At 36.1% G+C, this 26,273-nt stretch overlaps 2 protein-coding genes across 4 annotated transcripts in view; both read left to right on the top strand.

Annotated features, from left to right (window-relative positions):
• Positions 1-26,273, top strand: part of LOC145971979 (uncharacterized) — a 36,399-nt gene that overhangs the window by 5,737 nt on the left and 4,389 nt on the right. The window contains exons 2-18 of one of the 3 annotated variants that reach the window (XM_083100122.1): positions 6,162-6,222; positions 9,595-9,777; positions 10,242-10,501; positions 10,729-10,983; positions 11,079-11,264; positions 11,428-11,693; positions 12,023-12,468; positions 12,599-12,721; positions 13,080-13,496; positions 13,845-14,133; positions 14,370-14,567; positions 14,644-14,724; positions 14,918-14,998; positions 15,079-15,565; positions 19,195-23,667; positions 24,920-25,094; positions 25,188-25,319. In XM_083100122.1, the coding sequence (XP_082956248.1) occupies positions 6,162-6,222; positions 9,595-9,777; positions 10,242-10,501; positions 10,729-10,983; positions 11,079-11,264; positions 11,428-11,693; positions 12,023-12,468; positions 12,599-12,721; positions 13,080-13,496; positions 13,845-14,133; positions 14,370-14,567; positions 14,644-14,724; positions 14,918-14,998; positions 15,079-15,565; positions 19,195-23,667; positions 24,920-25,094; positions 25,188-25,319 (8,113 nt within the window). Of the gene's footprint in view, positions 1-6,160; positions 6,223-9,594; positions 9,778-10,241; positions 10,502-10,728; positions 10,984-11,078; positions 11,265-11,427; positions 11,694-12,019; positions 12,469-12,598; positions 12,722-13,079; positions 13,497-13,844; positions 14,134-14,369; positions 14,568-14,643; positions 14,725-14,917; positions 14,999-15,078; positions 15,566-19,194; positions 23,668-24,919; positions 25,095-25,187; positions 25,320-26,273 lie in introns of all 3 variants that reach the window. The other 2 variants (XM_083100121.1, XM_083100123.1) reach the window with 2 other exon arrangements.
• LOC145971983 (uncharacterized) lies at positions 15,572-19,024 on the top strand (the record flags this gene model as incomplete). Its single annotated transcript, XM_083100133.1, has 1 exon — positions 15,572-19,024. A coding segment is annotated over one exon (2,928 nt), but the record flags the coding sequence as incomplete, so codon positions are not given.

The raw sequence follows: 26,273 nt of genomic DNA, 5'->3' as shown, positions 1-26,273 counted from the left end.
AACTTTATTTTAATTAGCATCCAACGATGCGTGCGAATTAGTTCAGGATTGGAAAACTTTAGTGCTGAAATGACACGATAAGATAAATATGAATTACAAGTTATATAGTTATAGACATTTAATTACAGTTATAAATATTTTATTTAAAACAAGAATAATATAATAAATATATTATTAATGTAGAATTATCGTAGAATACAAAAACGATAACTTATATTAAAACAGACATGTAAAAAGATTGTAATTATTTATTTTGTAGAATACATGTTCGATTTTCCATGCGAATTTCACTTTAATGATATCTTCCAAACAGTTATAATTATATTTATAACTACATTCGAATCGAATAATTTACTTCGAACGTAATGCAAATGTAGTCTTAAAATATGATGAGTTATACAGTTGTAGTAATTTCAGCAAGATTTACAAAACTCAACTTGAGAAACTCGATTAATAAATTAATAATAAAAGGATGTTTGAAAATTTTATTTTGTCGCATGCAACACGATCAACGGATGGCGACAAATCAAATCGCGATCGCTCGTGCACGCATACGCCGAGGCCGGAAATAAAAAGATTCTAGATCAAGAATGCCGCTTGTACCTTTCATAACGTCAAGAACCGTTGCACTTATTACACTGTATAACCTGTCACTTAATTATAGAAATCCGGCCACTGCGACTTTCATTGAAACCAATTATGGCAATTTCTTGTATAACTGTGTGAATATTTAAATATTTTGACACATACATACACACATATATATAATTTACACACATATATAATTATGTATATATTTGGATTATATTCCCTAAAATATCTGAAGATATATTATATTATTAATTATTGTATAGTGCCGCTTTTACATTATTATATGGAAAAGGGACCATGTTATAGCAATTATTGTACATATTGCACAACATGGAAATAATATTATCAAGTAAAATATAAATATAATATAATATAATGACAATACATCAAATGCATTATGTATGGTTCTTGCATTATTTTCTCACAATTTTCTCTTTCGAGGAAGAATGATATTATTCGAATATAATTTATTCACAACAATTTTGTTTGAGCCATCTTTCCATATAGTAACAAATATGGCAATATTAACAAACATCTAAAAATCTGGATACCGAAAAATTTAAATATGTAAATTACATACTAGAATACTTATTGAATATTAGCATATATCTGTGTTATGTATGTGTTATGTATCATTATGTAATTTAATTTTTAAACAATTAATGGAGACCATCAGTAAGATTGCTTGCATATCCTGCATTCTTGAACTCTGTCATTTCAAAGATCAGTAAATAGCTAAGTGGAAAGAAAGGCCGAGGCCTCTCAAAAATAGCTGTAGAACTGCAATATTCCCGGCATGACGCGTAAATAACGACAATGTCCAGTGGAGATGGTTGTTTTTAGTATAACCTTGGACGTCCAGAAATCTGGTTCTGGAAATATACGGCGCGTAATACCATGGAAAGGTCAACCGGGATGCCGTCTGCATTATTATAGCGATAGCCCCGGTTGGTGAACGGATTCTATTCTCGTGCTCTACCTTCGTCTTTCTGTTTTTACTCCCGCAGGATTAAGATAAACATCGAGATAACAAAATCATTAACTCGAAATTCCTCCGCAAGAAATGACAACGTTATAAAGTTCCGATTTGCATCAGCAAATTATCGTTTGGCGCAGTTGATATGTAAATGTAATGAAATGTTAATCATGAAACATTTTAAATGCCAAAAAAATGATTGTCTTCAAATATGTTGAAAAAATTACTTGTATAAAAAAGACATTATAAATATTTAATTAATTGTAATTTAATTTTAATTATAAGTACAAAGAACAGGAAAATATTAAATTAATAAAACAGGAAAAATTTAAATTAATTTAGTTAATATATAAACATATTAAAAGATGTGAAAAAGATTTTTAGAAAAATGCTAAGATTATTCTTTACTTCAAATCTGAGACTATTTACATTTTTCTGTTGATAAAAAATAATTTCTGTAATAAAATTTGATATCGGTTTATTGTCAAGAGGATTGTTAACTGTGATTTCGAAGAATGCTCGATAAATTATAACGTCTACTATGAGTAAGATCATCGTTTGCGAAATTTTATTTAAAAAATACATTGTATGCTATTTCTCGAAGCACAAAATCCTCTCTTTAAAAACTCGGCTGATTCTTCCCCTTGGAAAGTTACGGAAATAACTAATTCATTGAACCACAAAGAAAAATTATCTTTTGTCTCTTCTAATGCATCAGCTGATCGCACAATCGATTTTTTGTTCGAAAGAATAAAATATTGTATTACATTTTAAACGATAATCTCAGTAATCTCGACTACACATATATCGAATTAGGGGGGATCAAAAATTCTCACACTAACAAAAACGCTATGAAAATATCATTCGTTTATGAATGCAAAGCATTAGCTTATTGAGTCATCATAATTTTATCAACGAATCATAAATGGAGAACGTATCAATCGGGAGAAACATGAATGCAACTTTATGCATTAAATAATTCGCATTCTCGAAATACCCCGGCCTTCAGTTATTTCTCGATCGACCGAACGCGGCAACCAGTTGGTATTTCACCGCGGAAACCGGTGAAGTTATAGATTAGACTGGTTTACAGCCAATACCGAACATGAACGAGATACATACATATTGTATTATTAGATGAGATTGTCGACAATCGCACAAAAACGACTCACATAAAAAATCAGTAAAATCTCGGGTTAAAGATGCGCATGTATAGGAACATTTGCATAATATTATTATCATCCTTATTGTCACTTTCCTTTTGTGTATGCAACGCGGTAACATCGTTTACATAATATCGATATCTCGTACATGTATCAATTATATAATTTTATAAGAATGCCAACACATCTATTATAATTGAGTGAAACCGTTATCCGTGTATTCTTAGATGTCAACTGAATATTAAAATCTTTCCTAGAATATCCTGGATATCCAGATTTAATATTGCCGTTATTTATCGTTATACGAAGAAACGTGATTTATGTTAAAAGTTGTCAAATAAATAAAATATAATGACACTATTAAAAAAGTATTTTAATGAAGATAATTCAGAGACGAAGGAAAGAAATGAAGAGATAATACACGCTTTAAGTGGGTATATAATAAATTTTTTATCTTTTAGGCGAGAAATGACTAAATTCATGAAATTTATTTATAATGACTTGTTTTTCGACATAGATTACGTATTTCGTGTAGCAATAAAAATAGGAATTTAAACCTGGATATTTTCAAGTGACATATAGGAATATCAATCTGATATTTATATTTAAATCTGCCATATGCAGAATCAAATGTCGCATCTGCGATGGTCGGAATTGCTTATTGCAACTTGCAACATCTTGCGCGTAAAGTGAACTTTTCTTTTCGATTATGAGAGATTCTTGATTAACTTGCATACATATTATGTACGTAAATGGGTACGTTCCCAAGTTTTTTTCGCGTTGCGTTGAAATACACATCTGAGTAAGGTCAAAGTTAATTATTCTATGAGAAAGAAAGAGAGGTAGATGTAACGAAAAATTGGTTAATGTAGGTTTTCTTGGCGAATTGGAGTCTAGGAATAATTTCTTTGAAATTATAGTGCTGATAATTATGACAATAAGTAAATTATTGCCATAATTATTGGCAGCAAAATTTATAATATATGCCATACATGTTGAGGCGTAATGAATAAGATTGAACTGATTTTATTATACATGAATAACATTTCTAAATAAAATAAAATAAAATTTTATCACCAATTTATAATTTATCTATTGAATTATAATTGCGAAAAAAGAAAATGACGAAAATCTTAGACTGCTTTCACTGGATTATTTCTATGAAATCACACTCATAGAAATCATTCGCACACGAGATTCCAAGACGACAAAGAGAACGAGGAAGGGGGATGGTAGCGGTTCGCGCGTCGAAAGCACGACGCGAACTTCCGTTCCGGTTACGAAACTCTCAGAAAGCCAAAGCAATGACCAGCCCCGTTGCTCGCCGATTGCTTGTCGGACGATCAATGTACGTGCATACAATGTATGCGTGCATGCATGTGCAGACATACAACCGCACCAAGAACGCTCGAGGCTCTCCCTTGATTCGCACATTGTATATTCGCTTTCCAAGGATCCTCAGCATCGTAGAAAGTTATTTGACATTTAAAGGGGTCCGGAGTTTTTTGACCCACCCTGCGCATGCTAACCGCGTGCCATCACACACACATATAGAGATCACTACTTTGCGGGGGGAGATACACGTGCGCGCGCAAAGGTACAGACACAATTCGCGAGGTATCGAGATGACGAAGAGCGAGATGATTATCAAAGATTGCAGACAGGTGTGTATACTTGCAAGAGGAATAAATGTGCATTTCGCCGGAGACGGAACTTGCACAAGCTGCAGTTACTTCAATTACAAACCAGTGCATCGCATCGATATTATCACATGTTTAAAAATGTGAAGAAAAAACTGGAAATTTTATTTAATTTTTATAATAAATTACATTTCTCTCTCTTTCTCCAAAATATATAAAATTAATTTAATATGATTAATTAAATAATTTAATAATTAATTTAATAATTAATTAATCATATTATCATTTAATTAATCATATTAAATTAATTTTATATATATTTATATATATATTATATATTTTGGAGAAAGAGAGAAATGTAATTTATAAAAATTAAATAAAATTTCCAGTTTTTTATTCACATTTTTAATAAAATTTTTTAATTTAATTTAATAAAAAATTATACATATGATAAATATTCGAAAAAGAAAGAGAGAGAGAAATAATTAAGAGAAAAATATATAAGAGCGAGAACGCATCAAAATTAGGCCCGAGATTAAATAATTGCGCGACATTATAATGAAGACTAGGAAACTTTTATCAGTTATTTATTTCCTCAAAAATCATTTTATTTATGATCGAGAAAAACTCGACAATTTTAGATATCCGGTAGTAACATCCCGAGTTTCACCGTAATTAGGTGGAACCATTAATTAAACCAGCATGCGGCTCGTAGCGACTATCTTCCGCGCCTAGCTCGCAATTTCCGCAAGCCCGGAATTTTTGCCCGGCTCATTAAGCTTTTAGGATCCGACGATTAGAAACGAAGGCGCTAATTGTTATCGCGATGACGGGCAGCGCGCAGCGTTACACGTTACAACGTAACGTTAACGTAACTCGCGAAACTCGCCACCCGAAACGCGCCGCGAGAAAGTCGCGCCGCGTTCTTTCTTCTTGCTTTCTCTTTACACATCCGTTACGTAACGAGGAGTGGTCCGTCCGTATGCATGCGCCATGCCACGATACTATCATTCGGCAGTCCCGATATGTGTATGTGTGTCATCGATCTTTATTAATCCAGCATCTCGGACCGCCCGCGATCTCGCTGAGCCGAGCTCAGGAAACAAGTGCATCGTCGTGCACTTTACATTTCTGCACTTACATAAGCGGTTACAAGCGGGACCGGCGTTCGATAACCACGCCGAGACTTTAATTCACTCATCTTATCGATCTGTGAGATGCGAATAAACTAGAAATTCTCATTCTCAGATTGATGCATGCAAAAAAAAGTAGTAATTTAAATTTATAATATATTCACTCTCTCTGAATTAAATTCTTACACGACTCCTAATTTAAAATTTATCGCAATATTAGTGAACGCTTCATCATTTATTTGCTATTTTGAAAATAAAAGAGAAGCACTTTATCTCTCTCTTTGTATTTATATACCAGAGTTTTTATGCTAATTTCTTATTAGAAGAAATTTCTTCGATATTTTTCTTTTTTATGGATTTTAAAAGATTTCACAGGCATTGATGTATCGTTGTACGAATTAATGTAGACTTTCTAGCATTTAGTGATCCCTTATCGATCCAATTATTGATAAAGTCACCGACTATCTCCGTTGATTCATTACTGATTCGTTGGCAACACGCGAGAAGTTGAACGCCACCAAAGTTGAAAACTCGTTATGAATTAATTATTCGCGTGCGAGACTCTCACTTCAGCGAACTCGCTTTGGCACATTGGTATTATATACGTCTCCAGCGATGATGAATTATTAATGAGACGTATCGTTTTTTTCCGTTGCAGGAGATGCGAGCAGCGTCGCTGATTCTCTGCTTGGGAATTCTACTTGCGACGATACAAAATGGTAAGTCTTTCCAGGACTTTCCTAATAAAAATACAATTATAAGAGAGAAAGTTGTAAGATTTAATATTTATATTTTTTAATTATTCACACAGGAGACTCGATTGTGTACAATTCTCTCAACCATCGATTTTTATTGTAATTTCTTCTCAGCTTTTTTCAGCAAATAATTAAACATCGCTTTCTTTTCGCTCTTTCCAAGTTTTTAAATATCTCTTTATAATTAAAAAAAAGTCTGCAAATTCTTTTCTTAAAATTCTTTTAAAGTATCAACTACTCTTGAAATTACATGAAAAATAATATTTTATTATTTATCTGTATTTTTAATTTAATAACGAATTTGAGCCTCTCTTTTAATTACTTATAATTTAGAAGTTATTTTGATGTCCTTTAATTTGATATTTATCTATGGTTTCTAATAATACCGGAATGTTTCGTATAATTATATATAAATTAACCAGATTCTTTGCGTATATGTGTTCGTAGGAATGGCATTTTAAAAATAAATTCATAAAAAACAATAGCTCGGAATAAATTTCAAAGCGTTTAAGTCTCTCTAATCACCTGCTTACGAAACGAATTGCAGAGCATTTATCCGACAGATGTTTATCTGATGTATCCTAGAATTTTCACCAGCGAAACTCGTAAACAATAATAGTTTCCGCGAGAGCGACCGGTGCTGTAACTGAGAGTGAGAGAATTAGAGTGGAATTCGCGAAGGAAAACGAAAGGACGTTCGGATCGCTCGTAAAGTGCTAATTTTATAAACCGTCTCGAAAACTTGCAACATTCATTTTTAATGATAACATTTTTCACATCGCAATGTAAAAGCAAGTAGTGATTTTTCTCATATCTGTCGGCAACTCTGGAAAAACGTGCGATCACGAGCGAGCGTGAATAAGCCTCTTACTCGACATTATCTGTGCGATATTATGTATCTTAATACTCTACTATACACCGCTTGTATAATGACGATATATAACGTGGGACTATCATGAATATGCTTAGTACATACAGTGAAAGAAAATCTCAAACATACTCGTATCGGCGATCTTTGCGAGGCGGGTGGAAATAATGAAATTCACAGATTCCGAATTGTTACACATATTATATTTAAAATCCCCGATTATACATAATTTAAATGACATATTTTATCTAATTTGGAATTTATTTATGCCTTTATGGATTTGTTATTATACATTCAATTATATATAATCATTATTTAATTTTGTTATTCTTTTGATATATAATAATCTTGTTATTCTTTTATATTTCAAACGTAATATCTTTGTAGATAAATGAATGGAATAATATAATTTTTAATATTTTTAAATTTTATTGTTAATTTTTTATTTTAAAAATATATAATTACTTATTTATAATAAATAAATAATTGAAATAGAGTAGAAAATAAAATGTATAAATGAAATAAATATTCACATTCGTGCTAAAAAAAATTGTAATAAAATATTAGGCACTTTTATATAATTTACATAAATATATATATAAAGTTTTTTCTTATTTTCTTAAAACTTTATAATGAGAAAGATAAAATCTAGAGTTAATATGTAATTATAATATTAATGTAATTATAATATTAATTATAATTAATGTATGTGTGGCAGCATTTCATTTCTTCTTCGTTATTTCGAAAATTATACTGTATTTGCGCACGAGCGTGTTTTCGATTAAACTCGTTGCAATCGAAGACACCGCTCTCGATCGATCAATCGAGGATATTTTCATTGACCTCGCCGAGGTTCTGGTCAGGGTCAGTAGCGGATCTTAATTCGCAGGCATCGATCGTATTGTTTCTACATATTCGGCCTCGTTTCATGCACGATCAGTGAAAGCATGGCGGATAATTCATCGGCGGCTTGAAAGTACGAGTAGCCAAACACACGCGAACTCGGCGAGCCTTCAAAGTCAGCCTTCGAGAACGATTATGCGTGTGCGAAGCAGGGCAACAAGATGCACTTCTTTCTCTCCCCTTCTCTCTCTCTCTCTTTATACATACGCAGATATACGCATTCGTCTAATTAAACGCTTGGATGATCGCAGGAAACAATATATCCATCGCATAATACTATCCTTCGCTTTCGTAATGCTATTTTTGATCAGATTACGTCGCGTTATGGTTCGTTATAGTATTTCATTGAGGAAAGTTAGATTAACTCTCAAGTCACATCTTCTGTGTTGCAATTTGATTATCTATTTAATCATGATGTTATAAAAGTCATTTATCTTCATCTTACAAAATTACAACAAATTGAACATTATCATGAAAGATAATTTTGAGAAAACCAAAAGTTTTAAAAAGCAATCTGAAATAATACGAATGAACGGAATTAGAATATTTTATTAATTAAAATATTTAATTATTTTAATTTTTAGTAGATAAAATATCCTAGAAATTTATTAATGCAAAGAATGATGAAATGTCACGAGCGATAAAGATTTAAATAAAAATAGTACGATAAATTTCCTATAAATTATGTATCCTTACATAATTAAGATTGCTAGGTTTTCCGAATAAAATTGCACTTAACGAAAAAATGTAACCGGTGTCAGAAACGTACTTTTTTAGAATCAGTTAGCAGCACCTTGCCGCGTGAGTTGAAGTCCGTATATTTCTTCGTGTACACGTAAACGAAAGTTCAATCGCGTTTCAATTTCTCCCCGTTTTCTCTCGCAACTGTTAACGCGTTCTCCCCGCGTTTAACGCGTCAGTGTGTCATGCGTGCGCAAAGTATGCGTATCATGGATATATGCGTATTGAATGCATGTCGCGCGTATTCATTTAATATGCACACGCGTGTGCATTCAGCGGTTGCGAAAATGCACGACACGTGTCCCTCGCGACACGAGCTAATATTGAAAGATGAAATTGAAGATAACAAGTGCCGATTCTTCGCGCGAGCTGAATACACCGGAATACATTTATCATTGCTGTCTCTTCAATAGACTTCTGTTGAAAGTAGAATAGTTATTATGCGAGAGAGTAATAAATAGAAATAAAACGCTTTTATTTCTTTTCTTTTCAGAAAAAGATAAAGAACATGAGAGAATTTAAATTAAAAGACCAAATTTTTAAGTATTTTATATAATTTTAAATTATTTTTAAATATATTTAAATCTCCAAATGTTTAAGAAATGGAATTATTAAATTCTTCCAATTCAGTAATGATTCTGATGTTCTTATTTTAGGAGACTTTAAATAATTATTACAAATATTTAGATGCAGTGTAAAATAATGATTTTTTTATATTTTATTAAAAATAGGAGACTTATTTCTCTCTCTCTCACTACAAATGAATATTTAAAAGTTATATTTAAAAAAATTTATATTTGTCCTGATTGTTATTGTTCTTTCAGGAATTGCCGAGCGCAAAATTGTTTGTTACTACACAAATTGGTCGGTGTACCGACCTGGTACAGCGAAATTTTCTCCTCAAAATATAAATCCGTACCTTTGTACTCACCTAATCTATGCGTTTGGAGGTTTCACAAAGGATAATGCATTAAAACCGTTCGACAAATATCAGGATATCGAAAAAGGTAATATAAAAATATGTATAATATTTTATTTATATTGCTTACACTCACGCAACTTTATCAGTTATCAATGAAGAGATATTTAATGAAGATATTTATATCGACAATATTTTAAAAAATTAGACGCTTTCAATTATTAATCATCAATTGTCAATTAAAATTGCCAATGGATTTATATTCGTAATTTTATTATGAGCGATGAAAGTTTATTCAATTGTGTAGTATAAGAAAATTGAAGAGTAAATGTCAGATGCCAATCGAGTGTTAAAAATTTTCTTATTATTCTCAGTTATTATAAAAGACATTCTTATATTTAAAAAAGTGCTATTTTTCCGTTATCTATCTGAATAATGTTTCTATTTGTTTATCAACGCGTTATAAATCGATAAACTTAGAAAGACATCATATTCGATGACTTAGCTGATATTTAACTTTCACTCTTCGATTAACATTCGCTCGCTTGACAGGCGGATACGCGAAGTTTACGGGTCTGAAAACTTACAATAAGAATCTGAAGACGATGCTGGCGATCGGCGGCTGGAACGAAGGCTCCAGCAGATTTTCACCGATGGTGGCCGATCCTGAGAGACGGCGAGAGTTTGTCAAGAACTCCGTCAAATTCCTCAGGCAAAATCATTTCGACGGCCTCGATCTCGACTGGGAGTATCCGGCGTTTAGAGATGGCGGGAAACCGCGAGATAAGGATAATTACGCCAACCTGGTGCAGGTAGGTGTCTCAACAGTTTCTTATCGTATCGAGAAAAAAATATGAAATCTCTTGCAGAAACTTCAATAAATAAAAATAAAGATAAAGAGAACAGGAGATTTAATTACAGATAGAAAAATACATGTGTGTAGGTAAATAGAATGATGGAAAATTAATTGCGACTTTGATTCAATCTTCAGAAGTGAATTGTAAAAAATCGATTAAAAATAATTTACGTAAATTGGCAGGAACTTTACGAGGAATTCGAACGAGAGTCTTCAAAGACTGGAAGACCGAGGCTATTGTTATCGATGGCGATGCCTGCTGGTATCGAATACATAGATAAGGGCTACGACGTACCTAGGCTAAACGAGTACTTGGACTTCATCAATCTACTCTCTTACGATTATCATTCGGCGTATGAGCCCGCTGTCAATCATCACTCGCCGTTGTATCCTCTGGAAGAGGACAACGAATACAATTATGACGCCGAGTTGACTATTGTAAGAGAATTCGCTTGTCAAAATTATAATTATATTTTTATAAAGTTATTGCTCGAACAAGTCACACAATTAAAAATAATTGATTGACCTCCTAGGATTACACGATCAGTCATCTCCTGGGGAAAGGTGCATCCGCGGACAAGATCATTCTTGGAATACCAACGTACGGTCGCTCGTACACGCTGTTTAACCAGGAGGCAACCGAACTCGGATCGCCAGCGGACGGTCCGGGTGTCGAAGGAGAGGCCACTCGAGAGAAAGGCTATCTTGCTTATTATGAGGTGATATGATGTCAAATTTATTGAATTTATTTTTTTTATGCTACGCATCAATTATATTAATGTAATTTATTTGTAAAATATAATTTTATTTTAATTTTATATTAATATATATTTCACTTAGAAGATTACATTCAAAAAAAATTAAATATTGAGATTATTACAGATTTGCGAGAATATAGCGGAATCTAATGAGTGGGAGGTCGTTCAACCGAATCCTAAAGCCATGGGACCATACGCGTTTAATGGAAATCAGTGGGTGGGATACGATGATGAAGACATAGTTAAATTGAAAGCTCGATATGTGAACGAGAAGAAATTGGGAGGCATCATGTTTTGGTCGGTAGACAATGACGATTTCCGCGGCAAGTGCCACGGTCGACCTTATCCATTAATCGAAGCTGCTAAGGAAACTTTACTTACGGATAATAGGTAAGAATTGTGACTCTCAAATTAAACAAATCAATATAAATACAGTTTATAATTGTCATATTTTAATCATATTGTCGCGTTAATATTATTAATTCATTTTTACAGTATTATTATTTATATTTAATTTATTGTGATTTTAATATCTTAGAGATTAAATTAATAGATAATAAAAGCAAATATAAAATATAAATTTGTTTAAAATGCAATTTAAAATAATTTATTTCTAAAACGTTTAGTATAGATATTTTTATAGATATTTTTTATTTTCATTCTAATTTTTCTATTAAAGGAGAAAAAATTAAGAATTGTATGTTATTATCGCACAGTAGGAATACGATCGAGAATACAAAGTCAGTGGAGAGTCGGAAAAAGATTCGCACTCAAGGTATTCAGAGCAATGCTCGTAAGTATAGCCAAAGAAGTAGCACCACGTCGGCTCCGATCACCAGTAGACGTGCGTCCTCTTCAAGATTAAAGTACCGCAACATTTCGAAATCGAAAACGAATGACGAAGACGAAGAAGATCGGGATGTAGCAAGGAGATCATACGATCCGTCACCGGACGAGGAAATAGAGGGTAGGAACTCTGTCAGAGTTACGGAGAAGACCGAGAGACCGAAGAACCGGAACAGAAGCAAAACGCGATCCAGCGATCATACCTCTCGTAGGAAACAATCTAGACGTAAAGGACAAAGCAAGACTGACGAGGACGAGGAGTCCTTGAGTAACAAGCTGACGACTCCTGAACCGCCGACCACTCCCGATCCAGGAACCGGTAAGTTTTCGCGAAGAGCAATATCTCTTTAGCGTGAATTGTTTATTTGAGAGAGTATTATATGAGTCCAGATATGAGAATGAAGAGCTTATCTTTATTACTTAATAAGTATTGTTTTATTTTTTTATAGACTTTAAATGCGAGGACGAAGGCTTCTTCCCGCATCCTCGAGACTGTAAGAAATACTTCTGGTGTCTCGACAGTGGTCCAAGTGGACTTGGCGTGGTTGCTCATCAATTCACCTGCCCTTCAGGTAATTTTTCTATGAATAATTATCTCGCACATTTAACGCTAAATATATCCATCTTTAATCTTAAGCATAGTTTCTTTTAATATATAAATCAACAGAAAATATTAAATATAATAAAATTATATAAAATTATATATAATAAAATTGGTATGCATATATAAATAATATAAATATACAAATAATATAAATATACAAAGTTTGCATATAAATAAACAAAGAAATATATATGTATGTGTAATAAAAATTTTAATTTTTTAAATTTTCTCTCACTCTTATCACTCATTGCATAACTTCTTATTAAATCTATGCGATTAGAAACCTTTTATTTATTATAATATTTCGTATCTCTTGAAATTCACAGGTTTGGTGTTCAATAAGGCGGCGGATTCTTGTGATTATCCGCGCAATGTGATTTGTCCTAAGACGTCGAAGACGTCGGTCGTCTCGACCACTAAATCACCTATCACAGCCGCAACGAGTCGAACGACTTACTTGCACAGCACAACGACTGCGAAGGCCGAACCGGAAGAATACGATTCGGAAGAGGAAGATTACGATGAGGATGACATCGAGGAAACTGAGGAAGAGGAGGTGAAAGAAGAACCGAAAATCACCACGACAATGAAACCTCTTGTATATAAGACACTCACTAGAAGACCTAGCACGACAACTACTACAAGGACGACGAAACCAAGCGAACCGGACAGAGCAAGCGATGGCGAAGATGAGGAAGATCCGAGAGTGATCAAGGAACTGATCGATCTCATCAGAAAAGCTGGCAAGTATAGGTTTATTAAACAAAGTAAAATATGGCACATTTTTTAAATAAATTTATAATCTTATCATTCTTTCTTATACAATATCTTTCTACTAATTTTTCTACTTTTATGGATACTTTATACTTTTATTTTTTTCTACTTTTCTGTAATATTAAAACTCTTTTATTCTATTAATACTTTTTTATAACATTTATATTACTTTTAATACATATCAATATTTTTATATAAATTTTTTCTTAAATAACATATCTCTCTTATAGTAAATTAATAAATTAATAAATTATAATAAATTGATAATAACTTATAATAAATTATAATAAATTAATAATTTTTCAAACTCATAACAGGCGGAATAGAACAGTTGGAGAAACAATTATTACTCCAAGAGAAGAATTCCGGCCTTAAATCGGACACTGCAAACGTCACTCCGACTACGATTAGTCGTAGTCTGTACGAACGCGTGTTGAATCGCCAGACAACAAACAAGCTCAGTAATAAACCTGTATTATCATCTTCGGAAACTAGTTATGTAAACGGACCGGGAAGAGCACAGTTCGAAGGCTTGGACGATATTCCCGAAGTGAAGAGTCTCAGACGGTCACAGAAACCTCAATATGTCACTATCGAAAGATCTAAGTCAGTCGCTTTAATTCTATATTCGTTAACAAGCTAATACATTTTGTTTTCTTGTATTGATCATGTTTGCTAAACTCAATTAGCTTTTGATTTAAAATATATTCTTTCTTCTAATTTTAATCCAGAAAAATAATCAACTCTAAATCAAGGTTAAAATTAACATTATTGAAGCTACAATTCGACACATTATAAAAATGTTTAATTATATTTCAATTTTTTATACTGATACTGATTAGATCATCAGTCACGAAAGACACAGATAACGAAGAGGTTGACACAGATAACGAAGATGAGGAAGATGATGATAATACTGACGTAGCTTCTTCCGAGGAGGACAGTGTCAGCAATCCGTTAGAAAGCAGCTCGTCCACACAACGAGTGACGCCAAGTTACGTAAACATTCGTCGAACGCGACCCTCTACTACGACGTCTAAGTATGACGATAATATGACTGCCAAAATAATTGATTTTTACTCCCGATCATCGTTCATATTATCTTGAAATTTTCAGAACCGAAAACGACGTGGAAGAGAAGGAAGAGGAAGTCGAGGAGGAAAAACCGACTCGCAGACGACGACCCTATGTCTCGAAGTAAATATATTAAAAATTATATTTAAAATATAATTTTTATTTTATTATATTATTATATTATTTTATTATATAATCATATTTTGTGTATTATATGTAATAAAATATAAATATGCGTATACACGCATTTAGCATTATCATATATACATTATGTATGTATTAATATTTTTACATAAAATTTCTCTTTATTTTTTAGGAACTCGAAAAAGGAAAGTGATTCGGTAGACGTAGATCTGTCAACGGAGAAAAACGATGCTTCATCAACGATCAATTCTAGGTTTCTATACACGACATTATTTTTCATTGTAAGACTTTTCACAGCACTATACGATTCACATTATTCTTGAAATCTTTTAGATACACCAACGTGCAAAGGTTTAGAGGCATTGCTTCGAAAAATTCGGAAAATTTATCTAGCGTATCTCCATTGGAGATAACCACTTTGCCAACAAAGCTAGAAGAATATTCAGAAGTTCCATCTAGTACAACAGATAGTACGACTACTTTAGCGTCGACGACATCCACGACGGGAGTTTCGACTTCTACCGAAGTCGTCACCGTGATCAGTGTCGAACCGCCGGAAAATCCATCCAGTGTCAGCCCTAAAGTAGACAATACCAGTTCTAACACGAACTCGGCGAAACTGGTAGAAGATTCGGTAACGGAAATCTTGATGACGACACTGCCAGAGATCACCTCGTCGACGACAAAGACGACGACAGCGTCTGCGGGTAGGTCAACGATTGCCGCGGTTTCGCAGCCGCGACCATTTGGCTTTACCAGACGAAGATTTAGCTCTTCAGAAGCAACGACGACAACGAGCGCTCCGTTAAATAGATCCAAGGTGAGTATAACGTCGCGAAATTCCACGCGTCCGTCCAGTCCGTTTCTGGCACGAGTTCGATCCAGGACGAGACCGACTAATCGAGTTGTCGAAGACGAATCGGCGGAACATGTGGACGCTTCTCAAGTGGAGACTTCCACGTTTAAGAGCAAAGATTCAAGCAGATCGCGTAATAGAGGCCCTAGCAGATATACCTCGCCGACATCGAGATCAAGGTCAAAAGACGTTTCCACGAACTCCGTTCCAAGTCCCAGGTACAGAGGAAGAGGCAGAACGACGGTTTCGACGACTGTCAGTACAATCGCCGACACTGATACCAGGAGAAAATATCGGAGACCGAGCAGACTCAGCAGCACGGAATCTACCAAAGCCAATGAATTGGACGACAGTCCGATAGTTAGGATAAATCAGGGAAGTCGTAAAAGAAATTCATCGCTTCGATCGCGATTTGAGAACAACGATGAAGAGAGTGATAAGGTAACAAACATCAGAGTCTTTAAGAGGCCAACTGTCAACCGCGAATTATACGACAGGACGAAGCAGACGAAAAAGAGGAATAATGTGCAAAAAGTGAACGTTGAGTCGAAGCAGATCACATCGATAACGTCGCAAATTCTAGAATCAAGTACTTCCACGGAAGGCGACAAAATCGAAAAGAACGATTTGATAAACATCGTCGATCAAGAAGCTACTATAGTTGATTCCGTCGTTGAATCTAACACTATTGAACCAAAGTACGTCGATCATGTGAAACCAGTCACGTTAATCGACATCACGACTACCTCCAGCAATAAGGTCGATTATACGAGTGATCAACCGGATGACGCTATCGCCACAACGACCACCCACATTGAGACTCACGAGTTTAATCCTAATTTGGTGATAATCGTCTCCGAACATGGTAGTACATCGGAAGCGCCGAAGAGACGTAAAATTATTCTAAAAAGGAGACCAATATCACCGAACAACACTATCGAAGCAGAAGAAGAGCAAAAATCTGAAACATTTCGTAGACGAAAAGTGATAAAACGAAAACGTCCGCTTCAGGACACCTCGTCGCCAACATCAACCGTTTCTCTCGAGCAAGAAGTGCTAGAAAACTCAAGTCCTGTTCCAGAATCGACAACTTCAATAGGAGATACCAAGGATGTTGAAAAATCGACGATCACCACTGATCAAACAGAAATTACTCTAATGAATAAAGATGCCGAAGAATTGCCAGTTGCCACAGGATATACAAGAGAAATGCAAGATTCGACTCTAGCCATCACAGAAACCACTTTATCTACTGATTATAATCTCGATGATTTCACGAAGATTATGTTGGAGACTCCCGCAGAGGAAATTTCGACAATCTGGAACAAAGAAACTACTGATTCTTTCAGCAACGCCGCTATATCGACAATTAACACATATACCGATGAAGAATATCAATCGACGAGTGAGATGAATTTTGAAGCTAGTACGATAGAATCAACATTGGCGACAGCCACAATCGATAATATTGAAAGCACTGCACCTTTAGAAGAAACGTTGGTACCAGAACTTGAGAATTTGTCGACGCAAATAGTCACTACGCTGTCCACATCGGAACCAGACTCTACTCGCGCGCAAATAACTACAAGACTATTCACAACGGAATTGGATTCGTCTTCAGCCTCAAAGCCAAGTTTTGAGCCGAGATATGCGCGTAAGAAATTTATTCGCAAGAGTCCTGTGTCTTCGGGAACTAATGCGACTAATCAATATCCTCCCGTATTATCATCAACGGAAAACACTAACTTCGAGATTCGCTCGAGACGCAGAAATAATTTATTCATTCGACGTCATCCGGTTTCCTCCACCACTGCTAATACACCACGCGATGACTTTAAATATCAAGAAGAAAAGCAGAGTGCAAATGATAGATCTCGCGACTCGATTGGAGAAGAGGTTGCGGAAGATACGACTTTGAAAAATACATCGGTTTCTGCGGATGCTCTTTCGGCTAATTTTGCGGAATTCTGGAAAGCTTACACAACAGCTTCATCAATAAACCAGATAAGCAATTCTTCAACTCCTAACGAGGGTATCGATGAACGCGGTAAAATCGCGGAAGCAGAAGACACGTCTCAATCGACTTTGACTACCACAAACAAATCGGAGATTCGACCGCGATATAAGATTCCCATAATTCTGAGGAGACCCTTTGATCCCGAAGAGGCTTTATCGCCCAAACGATATCCGTTAGATTCCGCGCCCGAAGAATCTGAGGAGACCAAAGAAACCAAGCCGAGACAATCCAGTCTTCGGCAACCGCGAACGCGTTACAAGCTCCAAAATCGCGATAACATTAAAACCGAGGAATCAACATTGAATCCAGAACCCACGAGTACCTGGCAATACTTTAGAACGCGCTCATATTTAAAACGCCCGTCATCGACCAGTACGGAAGCAACGGTGACGGAAACCCTGATACCAGCGAGGAAGTTCGATTACGCCGCCGATGCTTTTCATCGGAAACAGCAGTCACTTAAAACGACGACGCCGAGGAGCAACTATCCTTTCGACTCCCAGAATCTGGTCGACCCGGATTACACGAGCCTCACGACTGCAAAACCGTCGGTGACTCGATTGATAACCTCCGTGACGGAATCCGGCACCACAGAACGGCAAAAGATCCTCATCAAGACCAAGTATTCGTCGCTTACGTCGACCACGAGAATTCCAGCGGATCAGTTCTCTTCGACTCCGTCGTCGATCTCGGTGACGGGACTTGACGACGAATCTGCCAATGAGATACGTCAGGGTGTCGAGCGATCCACTCTGCCGATCGAGAGCGAGTTCAATCATCATTATGACGGTCGATTCACTACGGAATCCCAAGAGCCTTCGACCATCGAGATCGAGTCGGTGTTTAGTAATTTGATCGCTAGCAAGAGCTTGGCGAAATGATAGGGGTGTCATTACTAATTGTTGTTGTAATCAATGTTGACAATGTACATAGTGAAGCAGCCATTAAATTAATTAAGAGAAATCCATCGCAATCACCGATTTTTTTTGGTGAGAACGATGGAGATTCAATAGACTTTTGTACTAGGAACTAATGTATATAACACTTTACGAGCATTAATCATGTTTAAGATTGCTCTATGAGAGATGAACACATTAAACAAATGCCATTACGATCGGAAGAATTCACTAGCTCACGATGACCGACGACTGAATAATCTTCACGCATTATTTATCTCACCATCAATAACGACGAATCATAACGAGCACTTCCTCATCCGCTTATGTCTTTTAGAGGAGCCTTGACTAAGTCCTCTGATAACTCTTTCGACGATGTACTGCTATTTATCACAAGTATAATCATCGCTAAATGCTATCGATGACCCAGGATGACTCCTTATCGAATTAACGCAGCAAACAAGACACATTCACGGCGCTAATAGATAACCAGAGGGACCCCTCTCTTCATGTTCCTTCTTTTCTCCTTCAAAACTGGCGCAACACACACAGAAAGACAGAAAGACAGAGAACGAGAAGGAGATAACAAAGAAAAAAAAGTATTAAGAAGGCGAAAAGAACGAAAGAGACCCCTGGGAATCCTCATATTAAAGCGCGCTGCCTTGTTCTCATTTTTTCAGGTCGCCGATTCAAAAACTATCAGATTGCCGACCCTGAAGGAACTGATTGGTTATCCAACGACTTACTACTACGATCGAATCGCTACGACACCGTCGTCCGCACTCTTGCATTTGCTGCGTAACGATGTGGACAACGACATTAGCCAGCAGAACGTCGAAAAAATTTCGTTCCAAGGAACGAACGAGTCACAAAGTGGCGAAAGAGAGGAATTAGCGAGAGACATAATCGGAGAGGAAACCGGCGACTGGTGGCTGCGACAAGCTTCGGAAAACAAAGCGAGATCTCGCATTCCAAAGAAAATAGATATCACTCTCGAGGAAGCTCAAAACACAAGTACCCCTGTTATTCAGGAAGATGAGGATGGTCGAAAGGAATCTTCGACCTCGATGTATCTAAGGCCGACAACGATGCGCGGTATTCCTCTTGTCAGTTTGACTTCCAGCCCGCTGATACGTGGCTTCTACGTCACTAAGAGCGAGGACGATTTGCCATCATCGACATTGGCGGTTGACTTTACGTCACCTTACACGACGATCGACAGTTCTATCGAACAGCAGACAGAAACCGCTTCTACTCCCGACATTTCTACGACCGAGGAGACCGTCAGTTTCATTCACAATAATCAGAACAAATCAGAATTCAACGATAATATGAATGATGTCGTAACCGACGAAGTTATCACTCGTAATGAACTAGAACTCGATGCTTTCAACGACAATGTAAGTGATATTATTAAAAGCAAAGACGGCGATAATCATGAAGAGAAATCTTCTACGTTCGATTCTTCGGTAACCTTTTCGGAAAAATCTGGCAGTGCTGAGAATTCTTCGATTTATACAGAACCTAATACGGTTACAATTCCTATCAGTAAATTTACTGATAATAAAAGAGAAACATCGCTACGTAATTTTGATTATAATTCGTCATCTCTTTCTGATGTTTACCCCGTTTCGCCAACATCGACAAGACGAAAAATCGCTATTGCCCTGAACAGATACAACAAGGCTAGCACTCCGTTGTGGACGGGTAAACGTATAGTGCCCAAAAAACGAAACAGGACTGCTGTTTCATCAAAGTCGATCAAAGAAGCCGAGAGACGAGTCGATGAGACTACTTCTCCTCTCATTACAACAGATATCTTCAGAAACGCTTCCGCAACCTCTGAGATTCTTTCGACATTGATTTCGACAAATAAACTCGATGCGATTTCAACAGTGCCGACAATTCCATTAATTGTATCCGAATCTACGACATCTGCCGAAACGTTAGATGTTTACAGCGATGTTACGTATTCAACTGATGATTTGCAGACCGAAGACCCGATAGATCGCACGAATGCAGAAGCAACGATTACTTTATTAACCAATACTAACTCAGTAATTGCAACGACTCCTCCAATCTCAGAAATCACTTCAATAATGAATGATTCTACAATTATTTCGACAATCTCTGATGATTCTACAAGCGTAACTACGATGTCTTCAACCGCAAACGAATCTATAATTGTGGTCACACCATCATCGACTGTCGCAGTTGCAAAGGCTCCCGTAGTTGCAAACGATCAAGCCACGATCACGACTAAATCTATGATTAAAAGCACTGCAATTGAAATTCCAGTTTCTACGACTGCAAATTATTCCGTAGCTGCTGTTCCAACAATCGCGAGTACGCAGGCAATCGCAAATGATTCTGCAATTACACCCGCGACTACGACTATTGGCGTTGAAATCACTTCCCCAATCGCAAATTGTTCGACTGACTTTGCAAATATGATTATACCTGCGACTATAAACGCTGAAGTTAAAACTACTTCAGCAATTACAAATTACTCCGTGACTGCTATTCCGATAAATACAAGTACGAACGCAATTGTGACTGATTCTGCAGTTACGACTGCACCCGAAATTACAATTAACACAGAAATCGAAACTTCAACAGTCGCAGATCCTGTAGAGACGATTTCAACAGCTACAGACACGCAAGAAATCGTCATGGATCCTACAACCATAACTACGTCTGCAACTACAGGCACCGAAGTTGAAACTACGATTACAAATCTTCATGTTTTCGTTAATACAGCAACTACGATGATTCCTACTACTAGTACCTTACCGTCAACAATTATTTCTTCTACGGATGTTACTGTACCTGCGACGAGCAATGTACCGGATGCAGATACCGTAACTATGACAGATATGTCAACTGCGAGTATACCTACAACTGTAGTTACTTCGACGATTAGTGATCTTAATTTAATTACGTCTGCAAATACAAACGATCTTTCTACTTTCGCAGTTACTGACACATCGACAATTCCAAGTTTACCTACCACCAATTCTGTAATTCCGTCCAAAGATTCCGTTACAAGCACAGATGAAACCTCGACAATTCCAAGTTTACCTACCACCAATTCTGTAATTCCGTCCAAAGATTCCGTTACAAGCACAGATAAAGCCTCAGCAAGTTCAACTGTGCCCACAACTTTAATCGAATCTACCACGGCACATTTCAATTCAAATGTTTTTAATATTAGCAACACTTCCGAAGTATCAGCCGTCACGGCAACTGCAAAGTCTGTTCAAACTACTGAAATTCCTACAACGTTCGAAACTCCCCCAATATTTACCTCGACCGCCATTTCAAGATCTCTTTCTAGTACCAATTCCGCGATGTTGTCGACCACCGCTTTCTCGGATCAAACAAGCGAGAATTTCGTGGCATCAATGGTTACGCAAAGTCCCTCAACTCTTTTTTCAACCGTAACACCGGTTACTAACATAGCTGTAGAAAAATCAACGCTTTCCGCGATTTATGATGACTCGATCGCGACAAACACTATAATTCAAACCACGGGTGTTTTTAAACCGAATTCTGTGCAAACGACAAGTGAAAAGCCTACGACTCTAGAAATAAAAATAACTTCCGAGGAATCCGCTTCAAAAACTATACAAAATCGAGAAGATAAAACTTCGAAACTGGATGATCAATTAGGTCAGAAGAGCGTTAGACGTCGCGTCATAAATCGAACAAATAACTGGATCGGAAGACCTGTAGTACAGCAAACAATCAATCAATATCCTCCACATCGAGCCACGGTGTATCGTGAGCGACCCCAAAGACCTCCTAGTTATACTTCGAGAGTGATTGAGGAAAATCGCAGAAGAAGAATCATTCAGAGGAGAATGAGAGTTAACTTTGAACCGATCAGTAGTACTACCAGACCCAATGAGAATGTTATCGTTGTTCAAAATACCACTGAGAACCACGTTCCATATGATCGAGCAAGGAATGCAAGAAGAAGAATGAAAATTGTATCGAAGAGAGTCCGGGAAAGACCCGAGGAAAAGGAAATCACTACTTTACGAGAAACGACATCACTTTCTCAATCTACTGTTACTGACAATAAGACTGAAGCGATTCAGCATGAGAAAGTTCATCATGAAAATGGAAATGTCGAAAGAAAACAGAAATTTCTATTAAGAAGAATAAAGAGTCAGTCCCAAGAAAACCTTGTAGCGGATGAAACCAGTGCGAATTTTAATTCTGTTAATGAAAGTCTTACAAGTAATTTGCAAAGTGATCTTCGTATGAGCAAGAATCTTTCTGAACAAAAAAACAGGAGAGGAAGAATGAGGGTTGTATTGAAGAGCATTAGACCCAAATCCGAAGAAAAGAATCCAATCGAAGGAGCGAGAGGAAATCCTGATTTTAAAAAATTTCAAGGCAATTTTCTGACAAATTTTCATGCGAATAGGAATTCTTCCGACAAAGAAAGAAGAACGAGAGTTTTACTGAAGAGAGTTCGGCCTAAATCTAAGGAAAATAATTCCACAATTGAGGAAACAAATGGAAATGAAAATCTTCAAAATAATCTTAGCACGAGTGAAAATTTTCCTGACGAGAAAAAGATAAGAAGAGGAATGAGAGTTGTGTTAAAGAGAGTTAGACCTAAATTCGAAGAAGAGAAAGCGAAGACTAAAGAAGCCAATGCAGATGTTGATTCCACGAATGAAAATCTTCGAGGCGCTTTGTTAAAGAATTTTAGAGGCGGTAGAAATTTTCCCATCGAATATAACACCAGAAGAAGAATGAGAGTTGTATTGAGAAATGTCAAACCTAAATTCGAGGAAAATAATTCAACAGCTAAAGAGACGGATTCTGATTCTACTGATAAAGATCTTCAAGGTAGTTTTTCAAGTAATTTTTATACAAATGTCGATCTTTCCGACGAAGAGGAGACAAGAAAATTCAAGTCCGAGGAAAAAGATTCGATAGCCGAAGAAACAAGTGCTCATTTCGACTTTACTGATAAAAATTTTTCAAGTAACTTTTCTAATCGAGAAAAAATAGCAACATATTTTAAACGCGGAAAAAAGGAAGCTACAGTCGAACGGCTGGAAGACATCGAGGAGCAACAAACTACGGAGACATTTGTTTTGGCCGCGCAGGATACTGATCAGCCCTCGCTTGAGGTCAGTGCAGTTTTATGTTGAAGACTCTCTTTGCCTTGATAACATACTGTAGTTCCTTGACCTGATCGCATGTTGCTTTACTAAAGCGAAAACGAAACAAAAAATGCCGTCTCTTCTTACCGCTAACCAAAAGATCCCTCGAAGCATAATTCTCTTGCAAATGTAGAGAGATCATTATTGCCTTAATATCTTTGCTTGAACAAAATCGCCTGACTGAAGATCTCTTACTCAATATAACATTCTCCTCTTCTGAATCTGCTTCTAATTGATATACTACATCGGCCAACGATATCTTCACGATCGACTAATGGAGAAGGAATCGGTTGTAACTATTGGTAACTTAATGGCTTCAAGCTTTCTTGAATGTCTGACAAGATCTGTCGATCATTGATCACTTGCTGGATCTAACCAAAATATCTTTCGTGAAACGAGAAATTATATGATCATCCTTTATGCTGCTACGTCATCATCGCATTGCCTATCTACGAAGATGCTCTTCTTTCTCTGGTTATTAGCAATTCTTACTTCGGGATGGAATCCGGAACATGAATTTGGAAGTCAAATCAATCTTCTTTTCTGAGCGAACATTCTGAAATGTGAATAGATCCGAGACATCTTCATCCGCGCTTCTAGTTCCTCTTGCCACTACAAATTAACAATTTCTTTTCAAAAGGCGCACCGCGCATTTTTGCGCGAGCGTCCACACATTTCGCTTTTTCTGATATCTTGAACATCTTTAATGCTTGGATTAATATATTTTAACACGCGGAACGTTTCAAACAACACAATTAGAAACAAAAAGAAAGATTAAAAAATTCTTTAAACACTTTAAATAACAACTAAAAGATTAGAAAGTCTTTTATATATCTGAAAGATGTCTATATTTAAAAAATTAAAAAGTATGCAAAAAAGAAGTCTCGAAGATATAAAAGAGATTTATATAAATAAAATATAATCTTTTAAAAAATACACTTTAATAAGTATTAAAATCGAGTTTTTAAACAATTTTTTAAAGACATTTTAATTATTTGTGTGTTGTCTGAGATATTATAATCTCGAAATCTTCTCAATTCTCTTTATCTTAATTTTTATTTTTCTTAAACTTGCTTTTTCCAGAATTATAAACACATTTATATCATAATCGTGTGTGCGCATTCATATAAACGATTCATCAAGAATTACTATCTCTGTCGCGCTTTGCACTATTTGTAGTATTTGTAGTTTATAAGAAAATCAATTATTATTCCAACAGATAAATTCCTCAAAGAACGGTGGATCGGTCAATCGCAAAACAGGACACACTATTAGACACAGAAAGCCATCGACAACGGCCGCTCCATTAATCAACACCTTTCCAAGCACCGTGGCTATTTATCGAAACGGTAGACCAATTGAGACTACCTTTTCATCGAGAATAGACCTCGTCGGTAGGTTTATGAAAAAAAAATTGGTTTTATTTTTATGTATTTTAGATTTATTTTTCAATTTTTCGAAAATTCCTTCCAATATTTTTTTTTTAGATGCATTCGAGGATACCAGATCGACCGTCATGCAAGACGATCAAAAGCCGGATGTGTCCGATCAGAGCATCCGCGCCCAAGAATTCGCGGTGACTCTAGCTGACCCACCGCTATCGTCGTCATCGGACACTGGTACATTATACTTGCTAGAGACCACGCCATCCGACTATTTAATTCTTCTAATTTAAAATATCATATCATTATATTGCGAGCCTTCTTTTGACAGATCGGCTATGCGTTTCAACTAACAATACTCGATTCACCTCAACACAGCTCGCTTCTTCTATCGGGTCATTTGTGATAACTGTCTCCGTTTAATGAAGATCCCGATAATCTCCTGACAATCGCCACTTATGTCAAAATGTGACGCTAATCATATAAGAAATCGTATTTTTAAAGGAAGTCTTCGCAATAACGTCATCATCTCGATCGATTAATTCATTTATGCGTCATGTCTCTCTCATGACATTCGCTTCAAGCATCTGTCTTCTATCTTTTCACTGCGTTTTTTCTTCGATTACGCCGATTTATACGCGGAATTTCTGTTTGATTTGTCATTGATCAATGTTCTCTCATTTATATACTAATATAATCGTGCAATTTCTATGCACCATTATTCGTGTTTTCTTCTATCTCTTTCTCTCTTTCTTTTTCTTACGGCCACATTCATCATTTGCTTTGCTAGGCGAATTAATCACTAATCATTAAATTCATGCCATTGACAGAATAAACGGTACACGGCATAGATTCTTCGGCCGACTTTTAGAGACTCTAAATGGTTGATCGATTAAAGGATTGACCTTCCTAGAAATAACTGTTTCGTACCATTAGTATTCATTCTAAATCGGCAAATTTGACAGCACAATCTTACGTGCTCTTGACATTCCTCGTAAGGTTGTTGAACACTCTCGATTCCTTTGTCCTTCAGCTTCTAAGCAGCCACCGATTCTTATCATTCGATTGATTGACATTTCACTAATGAATCTCACTCTTTCTACTTCGTCACGCTCTCTCATTCTGGGAATCAGCTTCATCATCTGTGACCCGCTTGACCGGTAAACTTACATCTATGCGACAAAGACTAAT

The sequence above is a fragment of the Camponotus vicinus genome, unplaced genomic scaffold (assembly GCF_025532165.1).
Source record: "Camponotus vicinus isolate PSW18456_S1 unplaced genomic scaffold, iyCamVici1.0 SCAF_5, whole genome shotgun sequence".
Taxonomy (NCBI): Eukaryota; Metazoa; Arthropoda; class Insecta; order Hymenoptera; family Formicidae; genus Camponotus; species Camponotus vicinus.
This window is presented reverse-complemented; position numbering and strand designations above follow the sequence as displayed.